Below are 20,115 nucleotides of genomic sequence, written 5' to 3' on the forward strand. Positions count from 1 at the left end.
TGGCAAACATATAAACTATAAACATATTTAAACCAAAGATATCATTTTTAGAATAAAGAACACATTTGCGTGTGTGTGTGTGTCTAAATGGACTGTATTTAGCGCTTTTCTAGTCTTAACGACTACTGAAAGTGCTTTTACATATTACAGGCACCATTCACACACATTGTGTGTGTGTGTGTGTGTGTGTGTGTGTGTGTGTGTGTGTGTGTGTGTGTGTGTGTGTGTGTGTGTGTGTGTGTGTGTGTGTGTGTGTGTGTGTGAGAGCCTCACGTTTAGAGTTAAACTGAAGTAAAATCACGTTACTCAGTCACGTTACTATAGAGGCATGACGCAAAACCAGACTCCACTTACACAACCAAAACAAAAAACAAAAAAATCCCAGAATCCTGTTTAGAAAGGAATCCCAACACACACACACACACACACACACACACACACACACACACAAATTTCTACAACACTGTAGCTCCATTGGCTGCTGCTGATGAATGGACAAGTTGTTGACCAATCAGGAGCATGTGACCGGTGAATATGTAGGCTGCTCAGCATCAGCTGGCCGCACTCAGACTGTCACTGCATCACACACACACTTATACACTCTAACAACACAGTTAGTGACATAGGCTGCTTACAGAAACACACACATCAGTCTGCTTTATATTCATCATCATCAGTCGTCTGACATCCGTCCATCATGCACAGCAAAGAACAAATCAGGTAAGAAAACACCTTTATTACATCTTACTGCAAATGCTGTATGCTTTATTGTTGTGCTGTTGTTGTTTTTTTCTCAACATACCAGACCACTGTTTACTAAACTTTTGGACTTGTGAACTCTCGTCATTGCATATTTCTATTATGACCAGTTCAACCGAAAAGTGATTTTCTTTTTGTCAAAGCCTAAATTATGTACTTGGTTATAAATACCAGTAGCCTACTACAATACCCATGAGCCTATAGGGTGCCGTTGCCATGGAAAGAAGGCATTCAGAGGCGTGAATTGGAACAATATAGTATTCAAAATGCTTCGTCGTTGCAGTTGCTAACAAAATGAAGCGCCATAGCTGATGAATTCTATCCAAATTGACCTAGAAATTAAGATTAAACTGCAGATTGTAAAATCAGTTTTCTCAACAGCGTAGTCTTTAGCTTCCACATGTTGTTCAAGGTGCATGTGACAGATTTTTAAGCTCAGTGATTGGATGTTTCTTGCCGAAAATGCACCTTGGGAGTCATAGTTTCGGTCTAACTTTTCCCCATAATGTTTTACACAGTACACAACCTTGTACATGTACCTTTGCCTTTTTATTAAAGACCCAGATATTTATTATCTAAGCTAACCGGCTGCTGGCTGAAGCTTAAAATGTAACGGACAGATATGAGAGTGGTATTAAACTTCTAATCAGAAAATGAATAATATCAAATTTTCAAACCATTCCTTTAAAACAAAGTTTTGACATGTCAACATGGCAGCACCCTGGAGTCCAGCAGGACAACAAAATCGAGCAGTCAGAGGACCAGGCAGGCTGTAAACAAACTCACAGTTCAACCCGATTGATTCTCTAAATCAAACTGAATGTTAAGGTTAAAATATTAAATGTCCATTGCGTTCTGCACAGCTACACCTTTGTCATAACAACTTGACATAATGTCATCCTGTTTAATGTCAAATTGTCTTAATAAGGACACTCCAAAGAAATGTAATGTTAAGTTGTCATGACAAATACATCTTCTGGTAATGTCATCTTGGTTAATGTCAAGTTGTCATTACGAAAACATCCCAAACAAATTTAATGTCAACTTGTCATGACCAAGACAACTTCTCGTAATGTCACTTTGATTAATGTCAACTTGTCATAATCAAGACAACCCAAACAATGTCAACTTGTCATGACACTTAATGGCAGTCTAGTTTATAACATTTATGACACGTTCATGACAGTGTCATGTCATAGTTATGACAGTGTCATGTCACGAGTATGTTGATACCTTCAAGTAAAGTGTTACCATACTGTTCATCACTACATTTCCATACTTTTTTTCATTAATGACCTCATCAATGTTTGCCAAAGCACAGTGTTATGAAACAATCCGATCACGTTTGTTTTGTGGTCCTATCATCTATTGGCTTAAACTCTGAGTTGACTCTGAAAGCAGTTACGAGCTCTCGGAGAACAATGTAAAACGAAGCAGGGTTCAGTACTGTTCTAAAGGTTTAATGAGACATACAAGATTGTATTCGTTTTCAAAAAATCGCTCCATTCTCATTGTTGACGTGAGAGTATAGATAAGAAAGGGGCACCAGAGTAGAGGAGGATTGGTTCAAGGTAGGTTCACACTGCCACATCTTCAGGAGGGAAAACAGTGTAACTAATTTACTAATGTTACTAATGTAATTTATGATACAAATTTATGATGATGAAGTCAGATGAAAAAGACTTGGTTCAGAGTTTTCAAAGAACGAAATGTAACAGATTCACAACACACAGAAACTCGCATGGCAATGTGACCATGATGTAATATTTGGGTATCTTCTGTTCTATGCTATTTAACGGCTCTGAGTTTAAGATGAGTACTCAAGAGTATTTGTTTCATTTTAAAGGAAGAGAAAAGAGGGATTTTGACATGGAATAAATGTTGACATGGAATTAAATTAACATCAATCAACAATATTTAAAAGCTTCAAAGTAGAGGTCTTTGTGAATTCACCCTTAATAATAAATTCCTCCTAAAATAATTCAAATTGATATCCTCCTGTCTGCAGTCATGATGAATACCAGAAGACAGCTGACTGGCTGATGTCTCAGACGAAGCACCGCCCCCAGGTGGCAATCATCTGCGGGTCTGGACTGGGCATGCTCGCTGACACCCTCAAATGTCAGGATTCCTTCCCATATAGTGACATACCGGGCTTCCCACAGAGCACAGGTACTCTGAATATATATATTTTTATTATATATTTATTTTATTACTTACAATATTAAATAATATATATGGTGAGTTAATATTGTCTGTCAACCTGACAGTAAAGAGCTGTTTACTACATCTTTGTCCACATATATTCTACATTGGACTAAATTGGATGAACTGATATCAAAACAAATCACATTAACATCTGTCTATAAGTTAAGTCTATTTGTTTAAAACAGTCAGTGTTTTCATATATCGACGACTGTTAAATTCATGTAAAGTTACATCCTGGACAGACTAAACTTACGACTAAGTAAACCTACAGTAGGTCAATTTTTATTTATTTTTTGGTCTGTTGTTGTGTGGTCACAATCTATGAGTTTAGTCTCTAAAACTGTACAGACTGGCTCACAGAACTGCTCAAAGACAGCAAAACAAAACTTCCACATCATTTCTGATATTAAAATGAATCGAGGTCGACCAATACAAGGTTCAAATCTGGCCTAATCCGTACAATGTCTGCCCAGCATTACAGGTACATTGGAAAGACAAAGCAAAGCAAATAAACTACTGTCAGGACATGTTTAGCCTAGCTTAGCACAAAGACTGGAAGCGATGGGAAACTGCTAGCATGGCGCATAAAGAGAAAAATGTATCCTAGTTCCCACAGCTCCAATGCTGTCTGGTTACAGGTTTACATGTCAATTTTTGTGTGTTAATTATCATTTACCTGTCTCTCACTTTAATCCTGACTGTGTGTGTATTGCAGTGAAAGGTCATGCAGGTCGGCTGGTTTTCGGGGAGCTGAAGGGGAAGACATGCGTATGCATGCAGGGTCGCTTCCACATGTATGAAGGACACTCACTCTGCAAGGTGTGTGTGTGTGTGTGTGTTGTGTGTGTGTGTGTGTGTGTGTGTGTGTGTGTGTGTGTGTGTGTGTGTGTGTGTGTGTTTGTTTTGTGTGTGTGTGTGGTGTGTGTGTTGTGTGTGTGTGTGTGTGTCTGCACCCAGCTCCGATCATGCATGAATTTGGTCACATGTAGCCTTTAGGCAGACTGTTCAATGCTGCTATTGTTTCACTTTATCACACACACACACACACACACACACACACACACACACACACACACACACACACACACACACACTTGAGTGGTAGATTATATAATTGGTCAGGAGACCTTGCCTGAGACTTTAGAAGAAAAAAAGATGTTCTAACCTGCTCTGTGTGTCAGCAACATGTCGCTCGTTCAAAATAACCTTGCACTGGCTCTATTTTTATGAAGTTTTGCGCACTTCCTCTACCTCATTGGTCAAACTCGACACTGAAATTGCCCTCCAACTGCTGATGAGATGTAACTTACCTTAGCAAATGTTAGCAGAACAATAATAAAGTGCCAACCTAGCTGAGTTTCAGAGGAACACACCGCAGCAAAAGGCAGTGTTAACAGGCTTTCTACGGGATTGTAGTATCCCGGGTAAATCGCCACAGACACCCAGTTATTAACACTGAAAATGCAAGGGCTTCACGGCCGTAGGTTCAATCACCATTGTGTTACCTTACTTGGTAATATATAGTGACTTAACGGACATTTATTAAAACTAATAAATTCAAGATTATTCCTTTAACAGGAAGCTTCTTATGTTTTAGAGAAAAGGGTATTAACATGTTATGACGAGAGACCTGTCTGTCTGTCTGTCTGCCTGTCTGTTCATCAGACGACGTTTCCAGTTCGAGTCTTCAAACTGTTGGGGGTGGAGACTCTGATCGTGACGAATGCTGCCGGCTCATTGGCCGATGGTCTCCAGCCTGGTGACATCATGATCATCAAAGACCACGTCAACTTCCCCGGACTGGTCGGTCTGAACCCACTGAGTGGACCCAACGATGAAAAGTACCTTTTTTTTATTTATTATTCACTGTTTGTAACAATTATGATCATGTTGTAATCTTTCTTATGTTAACTCCGTTGTCATAACAAAGTATTGAAGTTCGTGGCTGTGTTGTCAAGGGTTTGGTTTCAGTTGTTGATCTTGTTGTTTAACATTTGTCGTTTAAAGGTTCGGGCCTCGTTTCCCAGCCATGTCAGGTTGCTATGACAAAGGCCTGCGTTGCCTAGCGAAGGAGATCGCCAAGCAGCTGGGCGTGGCCGGCCTCATGCACGAGGGCGTGTACGCCATGGTGGGTGGGCCAACCTTTGAAACCATCGCTGAGGCCAGACTGCTGCATCGACTGGGGGTGGACGCTGTCGGTAAGACACACAACACACACACACACACACACACACACACACACACACACACACACACACACAGAATCATCCTAATGATTTAGTTATTCACAAAGCTTTACTGGTCATTCAATCTAATGGGTTCATACTCTGAGGAGTCTTTTCTGAATGTATAACTCCCAGAAATGTTATAATGTTGGCAATAAATTCTGGAGTTTTCTTCTGTTACCACCTTCTGTCCTCTGTGAAATCTAAAAAAAGTCTCAAAATTATTTAAACAATAAAACAGCAAATCCTCTCATTCAAGAAGCTAGAACATAAAAAAGTGTATTACTTATGCACGAAAAATGACAAACGATTATAAAAATAGTTGCCAACTCATGTACTGTCAATGGATTCATTCTTTGTTTCAGCTCTTCTTATATTTACTGTTAGCTAGTTTAATATATGACAAAGCATCATTTTTTATAAGCTCCTTATACATTTTGTATGCAAACAGTGACTATAGCTGTTAAATAAATGTAGTAGAGTAAAAAATACAATATTTCGCAATGGAATATTGGACTTTCAAGTATTAAAAAAAAAGTGGCATAACAAGAAAATACTCAGGTAAAGTACAATGACCTCAAATTTGTGCTTGAGTACATTACTTAAGTAAATGTACCTGGTTACATTCCTGCACTGACAGGGGAACATTAGGTAATAATAATGTATGACATATTTTTTATTTTATTTTATTTTTTACGATATATTTTATTAATTTTAAACAAACAACAAACCAACAAGCCCAGCTATTACCAACATACAAAACAGGGAGAAATCATTCACACACACAAATTGCACACCACATGTTACATCACATAACCTACATTATTGTTATGTATGACATATTTCTGTTGATGTTGTACTTCAGTGGTGCAAATTCCCAAACAAAAACTGCAGTTGATCAAATGACTATACATCAACTGACACAGTGAACCTGAAGGTTTTGGGGCTCTAGGGAAGTTGCCCAATGGTAATCCATCTCTGTAGAGTCATAATAACAGAATGCAAAGTTTGCCTAATCCTCTTTTACTGTGGGTTTTTACTTTAAGTGTGAATACTTACGCATTTACGATTTTTTAATCATAGTGTTGTTGTCAGTACTAACAGTAATAGCAGTATTATTCACGGTATTATCATAGGTACCAGCAGTACTGTTGTGGCCTGTCTTTGTAACGTGTAAGGTCTTGTGTGTTTGTAGGTATGAGTACGGCTCCTGAGGTCGTCATGGCGACTCACTGCGGTCTGAGAGTTTTCGGCCTTTCTCTGATCACCAATAAGGTAAACGCATCAATCAATTTATCTGATGGATTGTGATAAGGAAGCTGCAGGACACAAAGTGACAAACCAACCTGATTAATAGGACTGATAAACCTGAACCTTCTGGGTCAACTTGGTAGTTCTTTGATTGATTGATTGATGGATTGCTTGTTTGACTCATTAATTAATGAATTGCTCGATCATTTAACCGATATTGATCCGTGTGATTGATTGATCTGTGTCAGGTGGTGAAGAGTTACGAGGATTCGGACAGCGTGAACCATGATAGCGTCTTGGAGGTCGGCCGTCTGCGCTCTCAAACTGTGCAGCAGCTGGTGACCGAACTGATAAGCAGGATGGAGATCAATAACAACAACACCCCCAATAATGCTGTCTGAACACACACACACACACACACACAAAGAAGTAGTATAAGAATATTACCTACACACAGCAAAATATGTATGAGTGTCCTTCAATATGTGTTTATACTTGATTGTTGAATTGACAAAGTTTTTTAGAACATTCTTGTATTTTATCATACTTTATGTTATTTTTTACTTTTGTTATCATAAACACTTATTTATATCAACATGGTGCCTAATATTTCTCTATCGGGGTACATTTTTGTGTAAGTATTTATGTATGATATTTTCTATTAATCCTACAGATTAATATAATGATGACCGCTGTGTCTGATGGTGCTTTAATATAAAACAAACATAAGTGACAAAGATGTTTCTAAAGATTCTTCTCTTGTATATTTATTTTGTACAAACATTCACTGACCATGTTAATCTGATTAAAAAAAACATGCTGACAAACCTCCTGCTTCCTGTTTATGGTTTATGCCGATCAACCAATTTGCAGTTGAGTGTTGATGACAGAGCTGATGTGCATTCAGCTGCAGTTATATTAATGTCTATTAGATGCTCCTGTGATAAAACATTGACTGTGTTGAAGTGACTGGGAAGAACACCTGACTTCTCTCTACAAACACAAAGTCTTCCAGGGACAATAAGGTCCTAACTAAGACATACAAATAGACAAGTGAAAACCAAATGACAATTGATTTTGAAATGACAAATTATGAAATGGCAAATGAATTATATTTAAAAACCACAAGTGGAAAAAGCCATGAGACGCTAAAATATAGTGACTTACAGATGTGTGAAGTTACTCTTTAAGGTTTCCTATGTGAAGATGCAGCCAGAACCGAAAGGTTTCCTGTCTGAGACAGAAACAGAATGTTCCTTTAGTTTAAATGATGATTATCTTAGTGCAGTTTATATCCAAACCTGATTGGTTAAAAAAATTCAAACAGAACTGAATGTTTTCTTTCAAATTTCTCAGAATGACGGTTTATTTGTTCTGAGATTATACTTTAACCGATTTCCATCAAACTACACGATCCCAACAGGAGAGGCAGGTAAGTTAAACATATAATCAATACATGCTTGAAGAGTAATGTTTTAGTTGTACAGTAGTCTGGCATTGCCAGACCTATCTCCACAGCGCTGTGGAGTACGGTCTGTCTACACCACACATACATGCTGGATCACTGTGACTGCTTCCAGATGACTCTATTTTCAGCATGTAGCTTGCTAGCTTGAAGTTTTTTGTTGTTTCCCATAGTGAAGGGATTTTGTGAACTGAACAGAGAGCGGAAGGTGAAGGACATCTGGTGCCAGATGTCAGGCAATTATCCTGGAAATGTACTTCCGTTTATCCAGACTTGTTGTAGCCTGGTCCTACCAGAATCTCGTACATTTCATTTGTACAGAGAGTCTGGCCACTCTCCATTGACAAGTGTTAACTTCCTTGAAGGCGGGTACTCTGTTGAAGTTTAAAACTATTGGATCTGCCCAGAGCCACTCTGGATCTGCCATAACCAATCGATAACGTTTGGTCCTGAAGTTGGCTTAGCATCGCTAGCGTTCGCCTTAGCTATCTCCTTCACCACTGACGGAGCGAGCTGGAAAATCAAACTTTTCCCGAACCCCGTGGGGAGGAGGGCCACAACATCATGGCCACCAACAAAACTCAGCAAAGACTGTTCTTGCTCGGGCTTTAACTTCTGGATGTTCTTCAGCGTTGCCACAACGGACCGAATGGCTTCGATCGAATCTTTCTCCGCCGCCATTACGGAACTACAACTCAAACTAGCGCACAACCTCAACGTCATCTTTTTCAGCCACTCCCTCTGTTCGCTGATTGGACCGCCAAAGATTTGGCCGGAGAAAACCCAAGAATATACCGTAAACCCAGATGGTGTACTGAAGGAAAATGAAAATTGAGCGGAAGTACGTAGGAGGACGGAGCCAGGCTAGACTTGTTGTACGGTCACTCTGACTTTACGTTACACCAGACTACTAGGGTGATGTGCTGCTATTGCTGCTCCAGTAGAGGCTGCAGTGTTTATTATAGCCACAATATGAATAACAAACAAAATCCTGATGATTTCTCTCTTCTTGTCTTACTAGTAGTGGAGCTAAAAATGTAAAGTTTGTCCTGAGAGTGGCACTAGAGGAAAATTCACATGGGTCATTAAAATCTAAGGATCTGTCTAGTTGTTGGAGTTTCACTTTGAACCAAAGTGTTGGGTGAAGGGATAGACAAGTTTTTGAGTGGTCAGAGGGAATTGTATAGAAAACATTTTTGTGTCAAGAACATTGTTTCTCCAGGCTTAGATGTTGAGGTTTAAAACTCCATTTTCTGAGGAAGATTCTGTGATGCAATTGAAAGCTCCAGAACAGCTATTAAATGGACCTTGTGGTAAGAGTCAACTGCTGATCAAGATCAAGAATAAATTGTAAATCTCAATGTTAATCTACTTTTCTTTCCAAAAACAGGTGTTCAGTGTTGAGGAGCAGAGTCCCTTGCTGCCCCCTGTTGTTCAGATATGATGACCTCTGAACTCTTTCTCGTGTCCCTTGGGGCTCTGCTGCTGGTTCTGATCGTTCTGCTGGTTCTCTGCTGGATCCTCAGACACAACAAAAGCAGGTAAGAACCAACAGCTGCCTCATACAGACATCAGCAGCTTAAATTTGCTTAAAAACGCTGCATCAATGATACAAACAGTTATTTTTATTCACACTTAGCTGATTGTGGATTTATATTGAGGTCTCAAATCTGTGTGCTTTAGTTTGTTGAATCTGGTTTGTTTTCCCCCTCGGTACAAGATGTGAACAACATCCTTAAACCCAGAACACAGGACCTTTTTTTCTGTGTTTGCTTTCTTGCTCCTGCCCCAGACACATGTAACTATAAATAAATATTGCTGGGGACCCAAGGACGTACAGTGTTGAATGTTGTTGCAGTTTGGACACGCAACCCGTTCAATATTAATAACCTTTAATTAAACAAAGGTCCCAGGATTCACGCAGTGCTAAGCAGAAGGATGGAGTCAACAAATGAAGTTGAAAAGAAGATTAAAGCAGGTAATGAACCGCTTGCCAGCTGCACAGTCCCAGAGTATCAGCAGAACTCCATTCAAAAAAACAAGGAAAACTCTGTTTGCCGATCAAATGTACCAATAACAATAGATTCAGCTTCTTTTTTGAATCTGTCCAAGCATCTCCTGTAATTTGGCCACCCCATAATCCACCAGAGGACGAGTTAAAGTATTGTTTTAATTCTATCCAGGTATTTACCCCCTCTTCTCACCAGACACCACCGTGTTTCTTATTAACATGAAATAGACAGAAAAGAAGAGAAGTCCAGCAAAAGTGACCATCTCTTCACTGACACTACTTTGACACACACAGCACTTTCTACAGTTACTGTGGTGTCTTCCTGGTTTTAGTAGCTTTTCCCTCTTCCACTTTTCACAAAACTTCATCTGAATTTATCATCATTTTGTGTTTTTTTTTCTCCCGTGCTGCAGTACTACCATCATTACTGCCTGTTACTGCATCAATGGGACACTGAATATCTGTAGTATGTGAATCATGTTTCCATTTCAACGGGGAGCCATATTTGGCCTTTGGGGGGCACTGCAAAGTCAGGCACTTTAGCAATAGAATGGTCAAAATATTGATTTCTCCATAATTCCAGGGTAGATATGGACATGCTGGGCATCAATGGGACACTGAATGTCTGTAGTATGTGAATCAGGTTTCAAAATCAATGGGGAGACATATTTGGCCATTTGGGGGCACCGCAAAGTGAGGCTGTTACTGATGCGTCGGCGAGGATGCTGTTTCACCGAAACACAAACATCACTAAAAACCAATTGGGCGCGGATATATAAAAATCACATTTCAATGAAAAGTGAGGCTTCACCATTGTGAATGTAATCCTTTTGCCAGATGCCATGCTAATCTTGTCCGTATCGTTCCCAGTTTAGCACATGTGACGTGACGCTTTTTATTTATTGTTTATTTATCAGGGACATTACCTATAACATTATCACATTAAGAGACCATGAGACAAAAGCCCTAATAAGGATGAACTCTGTTGTGTGGGGTCGGGTGTTTATGCATGGTCACACATCCAGTGGGAGCGGGTTGGATGGGGTTAAGAAAACAGTCCCGCGCTGGGTGTTTCTGTGTAGTGTATTAAGAGGGGACCCCCTACTGACACACTGCATAAACAGCATGCTGGGTACAGCTTACTATTCTTTGCTTGGAGACCGCAGATGTTACATCGCAAACTTTCGAGCGTCAGCGATATAACTTTTGGAATTAAGGCATTTGTTCCTGGAAATGTAGCCCTAAATAGCTAGCTGTAAGCAAATGATGCGTTTAGGCCTACTCTATCATTGCTATCATGCAACTATGTCATGACACGTATAATGCGCAGGACCCAAGGAAGCACAGTGTCAAGTGTGAAGTTTTTTGGATGAGTGGTTCTCGAGAGCTGCATACAGCAATACCGGAGGCCAAGCGACCGTCCTGTTTCGAACAGGCACAATTTGAATGGCCACTGCAACTTAGCAGAAAGTTGAAAAATGTTGCGTTTACTTCACACAAGAGCATCCATTTTCCCCTGTTGCCATGGGAACATTGAAGTGACATAATTACGCGACATGAACATCATCGAAAAGCAGGGTGTAGGGGGAATCACTTTTTTTTCTCTTTTTCATCAAACCACAATTTTTGCAAGTACCGGCAATTTCATCACATAAAATTGCATAAATATCCCACATATTCCATCGCATTTTTTAAGAAAACGTGCCGCATAATCAAGGATTTTTGCCCGCAACAATCACAAAAAAAAATTTTCTGGAAGGACTGAAATGTTTTCATGTGGCTCATCTATGTGAAAAGAAACCAAACCAAAGGATTGCAACAGGTTAACAACTTCTTCATTGGTTCGGACCAGAACAAAGTAATTATAGGTTTGAAAATGCCTTAATCCAACATCAGAGAGTGTTCAGGTCTAAATGTGTGTTGCGTTTCACAGTTTTTAAGCATCTCTTTGGTCTCTGTTTCCTTAGAAACCTTACAGAGTTGAAGATCTCAGCAGGACGACCTGCTCGTGTCCTGACCATCAGAGCCGAGCCAGACCAGCTCGACCAGCTGCTGGACCGCCTGCTGGACCGAGTCTTTCTCCAGGTGGAACCTGGACTAGAACCTGAGGAGGAACTTGGAGACAAACCTCCAGCAGAACCTGGAGAGGATCTTAAAGGAGAACTTGGATCACATTCTGGATCAAACCCGGAGCTTGTCGCAGCTTCTCTTCCCAATAGAGGTAGGTGTTATTGAACCAAACCTTGCTCTTTTATCAAAAAAGTTTGAAGTTCAATTATCTTCATTTTTTAGATTTTAAAATGTATTTCTGTTGGAGTCACACCTGCAGTTAAATCACCAAAAAGATCTAAAAGATCAAATTAAATTAAGAGAACTGAAAGAAGTAGAAGTGACAGTTGTAACAGAAGCAGTGAAAATCTGAGTGGCCAATAAATTTTGGGTCAGTAAATTGAATTGAGTTGAATTGTCGGTTGAACCTATACATTGCAATGGTGCTACGATAAGCTAAATGCTAAAGAGGAAAAGTTGCCAAATTTCGACTGGCTGAAACATGACTTCCGGCGGAGTTTTACCGGCAGGTTAGTCTCGCATTGCCAGACCTTCCTCCACAGCGCTGTGGAGGAGAGTCTAGCTAGTCCACACAGCATTCCAGGATGGTAGAAAAACATGCTCTATTTTATTAGCATTTCTTTAAACCAATCACAATCGTCTTGGGTGGTGCTAAGCACTGGGAAAAGCTGCGGTGCCGCTGCAAAATAGCCTTAGGAACGTGTAAGTTTAAAAGTTGTTTTAGTCATGCAACAGAAAACTCAGATTGGACAAATAGTCCAGCTAGCTGTCTGGATTTACCCTGCAGAGATCTGAGAAAAGGCTAACCATAGTCTTCACAATTCCACCGGAGTTTAAAATGCCAACACAAAGGAACCCCAAGGCAATGGATAAATGAGTGAAATCTAGCAGAATTTCTGTCGTCAACGGAGCAATCCCAGAAGTGGAACGTCGAAGATATAGACTACTGGCGGGTAAATGCATTGCACAGCCTTTTTTCCATGATTGACAGGTCAGTGTGTAGCCACGCCCCTAACGCATGCCCTGCTTTAACCGTAAATTTTAAAATAAATTGGACCATAAGTTACAAAATGAACATCATGCTGTATTGAAGAGGACTTGCAACTAGTGATTGAGGCCATAAACTCATTATGAAAATGTTTACTGAATTAATCAAGTTAAAAGTATGGTCATTTTCTCACAGATTTCTATTTTGCAACCAGTGGAGTCACCCCCTGCTGGAAATGAGAAAGCAGGTTTATGTGCAATATCAGTTTACTCAGCAGCAGCTCCATCTGCTGGCGCTGAGATGAAGTTCAGACATTACTGATACTGAGCCTTTTATATTTGGAGCTCTGACAAAACTGTAAAAAATCTTAATTATTTAGGTTTTATGAAACTTTGACTGAAGCTTAATGCAAACTTGTTTCTCTCCTTCAGCAGCTCCTGCAACTCTCTTCAAAGACAAAGACAACTTGTAGAAAGGGATCACTGTTGCAATTCCTCTTGCAGGTGAGAAAAAAAGTCTGTAGCCTGTGAATCAAAAATCACATTCCTATTTATATCCAAAACGTTTACAGCATTACAATTTCCCTTCTTTCTGTAATACATTGATGTCCTTCACTCCAGCCACTCCTCCTCCTCCTGCCAATCAGGATCATACCGACAACCTATGCCCTCAGCGGTTGGATCCATCCCACTATGCCTTTCTCTCTTCTCAGGGTGTCTCCTGTAGTGCATCCTGGGAAGAGGAGCAACATCATGAGTCACAATTTTAGAGAGAAATAAAAGAATTATTTTGAAATTCACAACATTCAAATACAGACTGACTTCTGAAAGATAAAACTGTCAAATAAAACTTGTGTTTGTAAAATAATGAATATAAAAGTAGGAGCTGCTTTTTTCTGTATGAAATCAAGCCATTTTTAATTGTAAACTGCATATTTGCTGTGCATAAATGGAAAGCTCAACAGACATAATAGTAACGAAGGGGAGGCAGGGCTTGGTGAACCGTAAATTTTTTTTAGTGGTAGTATAACTACTAATGGTGACTATGTATCCAGAATAATCATAGACAGTAAAATGGACAATGTGACGCCGTAGATTTCCACGGAGATGAGTGAAGTCTGGCTGAGCGTTACTGCGCAGCCTCAAACTGAGCTTGATGACGTAGATCTCAATAATTCCCAATCTTACAGAGACGGAGATCGTAGGTATATGTAAGGAGATAACATAGGCACAGGCTAATTATTGCTAACTAAAATGCTAGTTAACATTAGTAATTAAACTAAAACAGCTAATGTAAGTCGAAACTGCCTGCAAGCTTCTCCTGACTATACGGTAATTTCTCTACTATGCGACAGTAACAATTGTTAGGCTATTTATACAAAAACGTCTGCTATGGAGCCATAACGTGAGATACAAGATAATGGAGCCTTTTATACATTGTCGTATTTCTTTAGAAATAAAGAATGGACAAATAGAGTCTTTAAACGCTTCAGATGTAAAGTTATTCACTGTCAAAGTGGTGCCAAAATGAATGGCAGTCAATGGGATGCTAATGGTGGGTGATGGCTTGATAGCCAAATCACTCCAAAGGAGGTACGCTTTGTGGACGCTCGCCTACCCCCTTGAGAATAATGAATCAGTTTTATAAAGAAACTAAAAACTAGCAAAGAAACTCTATCTGAACTCAGCTGATCCTCACTGTCAGTCAGTACTATCAGTCCACCTGCAGAGGGAGTGATGGAGCTGCTGGTGAAGCTGGAAGCAGCCAGTTGGACATGATAAAGGGGTTGATTGTCTTCTGTGCTGGTAACTGAAAGGATTTTAGGCTCACTGGATTGGATGAAGTGATGGTGATCTGGGAGGAAACTCCTCTTAAATGTTAACCTTTTAAACTGAGTGGGTGGATACACTCTAAACATCTGTGATGTGTTGAGTTTCTGTAAGTGGACTCACACTGACACAGAGGAAGTGATGTGTGTTTCTCTATAATCTAGTTTTCCATGTCAGCTCATGCCAAGAAAAAGAAGGGTTGAAAAATTTAGAATGATACTCATGCTAAATCCAAATGAGATGCGGAATTGAACATTTTGACTTTCTAAGTATCTCATAATGACTTTCTAAATCCAAATTGTGTTGATACTATGGAGGGCTTTCCATGGTCAAAGGGGTCAAAGACCTTCTACTGTGATGAATTTGGAGGAGACAGATTATGAAGAATAATGGTTCAAATCTGTGCAGCAGAAGCAGAGATATCCTGACTTTTAGTCCCTAATATGGATCAAGCTCCAACACTGGAGTCTTTCAATGCCATAGCCTGGTAAACACCAAAATCTCCACACCTTCAGTTTGTAACAGGCTTGCTATTATTTTCTTAGACTTGACAACGCTCCTGAGTTTGGACAACTGTTTTCAAAGGCTGAGAAGGACTAACCATAAAAAAATAAAACTGTATTGACTTTGTATTTGTTGTGGGTGTTTTTCCTGTTCACTTCAATGCAGTCAGAGTTGTATCATCTAGTGGATGTTAGAGGAACTGCAACTGGGTTATGGCTAGAAAGGACTGTTTTGTGCAAAAATGATGTAACATTCTTATTGTAATTGGAGCGACTCAGGGAACAACAAAAAACTTGGAAGCGATCGGGATTCCGAGGTGGGCGGGAAGTCCTTCACAGGAGGGGGGAGAGAGGAGAGAAGATACTTGAGAGGGAAGAGTTATAACAGCCAGGTAGATGTCTGGTTTTTTTTTGTTTGTTTTTTTGGGGGCTTTTCCGCCTTTAATGGACAGGACAGGTGAGAAAGGGGAGAGAGAGGGGGAAGACATGCAGGAAATCGTCACCGGTTGGAGTCGAACACTGGACCTCTGCGTCGAGGCATAAACTTCTAAATATATGTGCGCCTGCTCTACGCACTGAGCCAACCCGGCCACAGATGGTTGTCATTTTAAACTTATGCAGCATTTTGATGACTGTTTGCTGCTTTCTTACAGAGCTGATTTCTAATCTGCCTCGAAACTATTCAGCACTTTGTTCAACTTTTGTTGTTCTTACTGTAGTGCCGGAGCACAGAAAACCTTCAAACTCAACAACGCCACCTCCTGTTGAGGGGCAGGAGGAACCCTTTAGATCCTTAATATGTTATTTACTGTATCGTGTGACCAACTTTGATTTTCCCCCGAACAGGAACAATTAATAGGACGCATATATTGCACAAAAATAGGTTTGGTTTTATTACAAAGTAGTTTAAAATAATCCCAATAAAAATAGCGGGATAGTTTAGTAAAATAATAAATTAGATGGCAGAGACATTTGGTCTTACTCTCCTCAAAGTAGGAAGGTCGGGTCAGCGCGCACACACCACCCTGGGAGGACTGTGGAAGACACAAAGAGGAGACAGAAGGCCCAGCACCGACAAGGACAAGCACTACACACTTATTTCTACGCGATTGCTACGGCTTATCATGCAAGATTCACTATGGCATATCATGCAAGTCACTTCAAAATATCATGCAAGTCACAGCAAAATATACAGTGTCAAGGCTACGTACACATCGCAACAGAGTGTCACCCGGTGCAGTCTCACCACAAGGAGGCAGTGTCTCGACACAGACCCAGCCTTGTACAGGGTCAAGCTGTGGCTATACTGAGCGAGGAGAGCAACCTGTGTTAAAACTTTCATCAACGACCTCTCAACAAACCAAATGCAAGCACAAAAATGTATCGACCAAAGCAAATAAACAAAAGAAACAAAATGGTAAAATAGCAGTAGAAAACAGTGACTGGACTAGTCCCCCTTTGAGATCACAAAGTTGCGGTGTCTTGCAATTAATTATTAGCACATTAATAAAAAGAGTAAAATATAAGCCTACTTTGCAAGGACACACAAACTCGTACAGCACAGTTAATGCGGGAGGAAGGAATTGCCAATGCAGTATTTTCCGGAGCTCTACAGCCACAGCAGCTCATTAGTAGTCACGTCAGTGGTAAACTGAAACATACAAAGAAATTTTACTTTAAAGAAACTACAGGTTGAAGAACATCCTATAAAAGTAGCGCACGGCGTGTGGTGGCATAAGCAACACAGAAGGATAATATTTAGCCAAAACATTAATTGTTGCCACATATGGCTAGAACGGCTGAGGCATTACGGTCAGTTTGCTCCAGTTCCCTCCGTGAAGGACGGGAACTTGTGTCTGGCTATCACCCTGCACGACAGGAGAATCCACACAACGCGGGCCGCTCAGCGAGAGGTAAGGGACTAATGACTGAATCTGGTAAGCTTTTTATCACTTCCTGATTGGCAACAGGTCACATGACCATGTGATGCGACTATATGCACAAATCAGCTGGTTTCCCACATTACGTAAATAGAGGGACTTTACTGAACTGGTCCTTCAACAGCTAAACTGGTATCTTTTTCCGATAGTCATTCATAATCTAGTCCATATCCATGACGTTCCACTTCCGGGATTGCTCCAGTGCCGCATGAAATTTTGCCGATGTCCTTTTCCTTCCGCTTTCTTTGTGTTGGAATTTTAAACTCCGGTGGATTTATAAGGACTATGGTTGACTGCTCTTCAGATCTCTTCAGGGTAAATTGAGACAGCTAGCTAGACTATCTGTCCAATCTGAGTTTTCGCACAACTATTTTACAGTGGCTCCATGCGGAGCTTAGCGCCGCCCATGACGATTGTAATAGGTTTAAAGAAATGCCAATAAACCAGAGCACGTTTTTCTCCCATCCCGGAATGCTGTGTGGACTAGCCAGACCCTCCTCCGCTCTGCAGCGTGTGGATGGTCTGGCAAAGCAAGACTATTCATAATCTAGCTAATTAGTAAACTGGTCCTTCATCAGCTGGCTAGTGGTATCTTTGTCAGTTGGTCTTTCGTCAGCAAGCTAGTTGGTAAACAGATTCATCTTTTAGCTAGTATATTTTATGACTTAGTCCCTCATCAGCCAGCTAGTAAACCGGTGTCTTTGGCAGTTAGTCCTTTGTCAGCTAGCTAATTGATAAAATGATGAATCATCCGCTAGCTACTGGTATTTTTCTTTGTTAGTCCCTCATCAGCCAGCTAGCTAGTTAGCTAGTAAAGTGATTTTATCAGTTAGTCCTTCAGGTAGTTACTGTAGTAAATTAGTAAACTGCTCCTTTGTCAGCTAGCTATAGAGAGGTAAAGTCCCCCCTGTTATGTAGCAGATAATCCACAGCGGAACAGACGAGACCATTGAGCTTAGCGTCAATTTAGCTTCTTCTTTATTCTCTTCTTCTTCACCTGTCTTACAAAGCGCTTGTCCCCTCCCTCATTACCACCACTGAGGTGCCCTTGAGCAAGGCCCTTAACCCCAACTGCTCCAGTGGAGTTGCTCAGTGGCCAGCAGATCAGACTGTGGTTGTACTGGGCAGCTTCCAGGTATGAATGCGTAACTGTGTGAATGTGATCCGGGCATTCCTGCAAAAGAGAGGGTGCCTCTCAGCGAACCTTCCCTGAATAAATAAAGGTTAAATAAAAAATAAAAAACATGCAGTACCATATCTTGTGGTCTACAGCGACCTCTAGAGGTTAAACTCGTAACTCAATACACAACATATTTCCCCTCTTGTTTAGGATGCTTACCAGATTACCCTTTTTTTTTCATCTCACATTGTCATTTCCTCTTCAATAGTTCCCCAAAGGCCATGAGAAGGATTAATGTACATAATCACTAAGCCATGCAGGCTTCTTTCTGACCCTGGCAGGTGTCAGCATGTCACCATCCAACAGTTGTGCAGGTCCCAGCTCAGGTACCGGAACATCTAGCAGTTGTGCAGGTCCCACCTCAGGTACCGGAACATCCAGCAGTTGTCCAGGTCCCGGTTCAGGTACCGGAACAGAACTCTCAATGGTATCTGTTACACTGTTAGGAACCAGAGAGAGATGAGTAGCGTTCCATGTACGTCCATTTTCCAGCACATACGCATTTGCACCAGCTCTCCGTACCACCCTGGCAGGTCTATGGAACTTTGACAGTCCTTTATTGACATTGAAGGGTTTCCGTACTCTTACTAGGCTCCCCTCTTTGATCCTTGGTACTTGTGCACCTCTCCTCACATCTGTGTAGGCTTTCGATGCGTTTTGTTTGGAGGTGACACGGTTGCGCAGCTGCTTCTCTGACAGCAGGGTAGATTTGCTGGCTGGACCGACATTTCCCTGCTGAACATGAGTTCATATGGTGACACTACTGTTGTACTGTGTGTAGTTGCACGGTACATGAGCAAGAAGTCCTGTATGAATGGTTTCTATGGTTTCCTCTCCTGCTCGGCAGTAAGAAGTGTCTCTTTGAGAAAGCGGTTCCAGCGTTCGATGGCTCCGTTTGCTTGTGGATAATACAAAGACACTTTCCTGTGTGTAATGTCCCTCACTGCCAGAAATTCTGTCGACTCGCTCAAAGTAAACTGTGTCCCATTACCACTAATGAGTTCTGTGGGGTTGCCGAAGCGGGCAAACACAGTAGGGAGGAAGGTGGTGACAGCCGTGGTTGTGATTGAGTGTGTAAAAGCCACCTCCGGCCACTTTGTGTAATAGTCAATCAGTGTCACCGCATAGCGTCAGTCCCAGTTCGCTGACTCGAACGGTCCGACGATGTCAAGTCCTACTTTCTGCCATGAACCGTCTGGCAGTGGAACTGGCTGAATTGGAGCAGCATGCGTCTTAGCACTTTTATCATTCATCTGGCAGGTCACACATGCACTAATGCTGTCCTGCACCCACAGGTCCATGCCGGGCCACCAGTATAAGTCTTGCAGCCTCTGCTTGGTGCGTACAACACCCTGGTGAGTTTCATGTGCCAGGTCCACCAGCTGTTTTCTCAGGGCCACAGGCACTAGCCATCGGTGAGAACCTCTGTATATTGTCACATCTTGGACTGAGAGTTCATCTCTAGTAGCAAAGTAGGGTTTGAGCACTGCAGGTAGAGAATTTTCGTTTTAGGCCACAACTTTACTGCTGTTTCCAGAGTGAGATTTGCATCCGTTTCCACTAACAGTCTCGCACGTATTTGTACGCAGCTAGCATGCTCAATCAGTTGGTCCCGTATCATTTCATTCTTTTTTTCCAGCAAATCCGCACATTGTAGCTAGCTCGCTTAGCACGCCCACATACTCG

At 41.1% G+C, this 20,115-nt stretch overlaps 1 protein-coding gene and 1 pseudogene across 1 annotated transcript; one reads left to right on the forward strand and one right to left on the reverse strand.

Annotated features, from left to right (window-relative positions):
- Positions 1 to 486: 486 nt before the first annotated feature.
- On the forward strand, positions 487 to 7,271 carry pnp4a (purine nucleoside phosphorylase 4a). The gene is made up of 7 exons (XM_039797755.1): positions 487 to 720; positions 2,768 to 2,931; positions 3,683 to 3,786; positions 4,633 to 4,808; positions 4,975 to 5,165; positions 6,388 to 6,467; positions 6,692 to 7,271. The coding sequence occupies exons 1-7, from the start codon at positions 698 to 700 to the stop codon at positions 6,842 to 6,844; spliced, it is 891 nt and encodes a 296-aa protein (XP_039653689.1). The 5' UTR covers positions 487 to 697; the 3' UTR covers positions 6,845 to 7,271.
- Positions 7,272 to 10,710: 3,439 nt separating this feature from the next.
- Positions 10,711 to 10,809, reverse strand: LOC120558253 (annotated as a pseudogene).
- Between the last annotated feature and the right edge of the window lie 9,306 nt (positions 10,810 to 20,115).

This window comes from Perca fluviatilis, chromosome 4 (genome assembly GCF_010015445.1).
Source record: "Perca fluviatilis chromosome 4, GENO_Pfluv_1.0, whole genome shotgun sequence".
In the NCBI taxonomy this organism is placed as follows: Eukaryota; Metazoa; Chordata; class Actinopteri; order Perciformes; family Percidae; genus Perca; species Perca fluviatilis.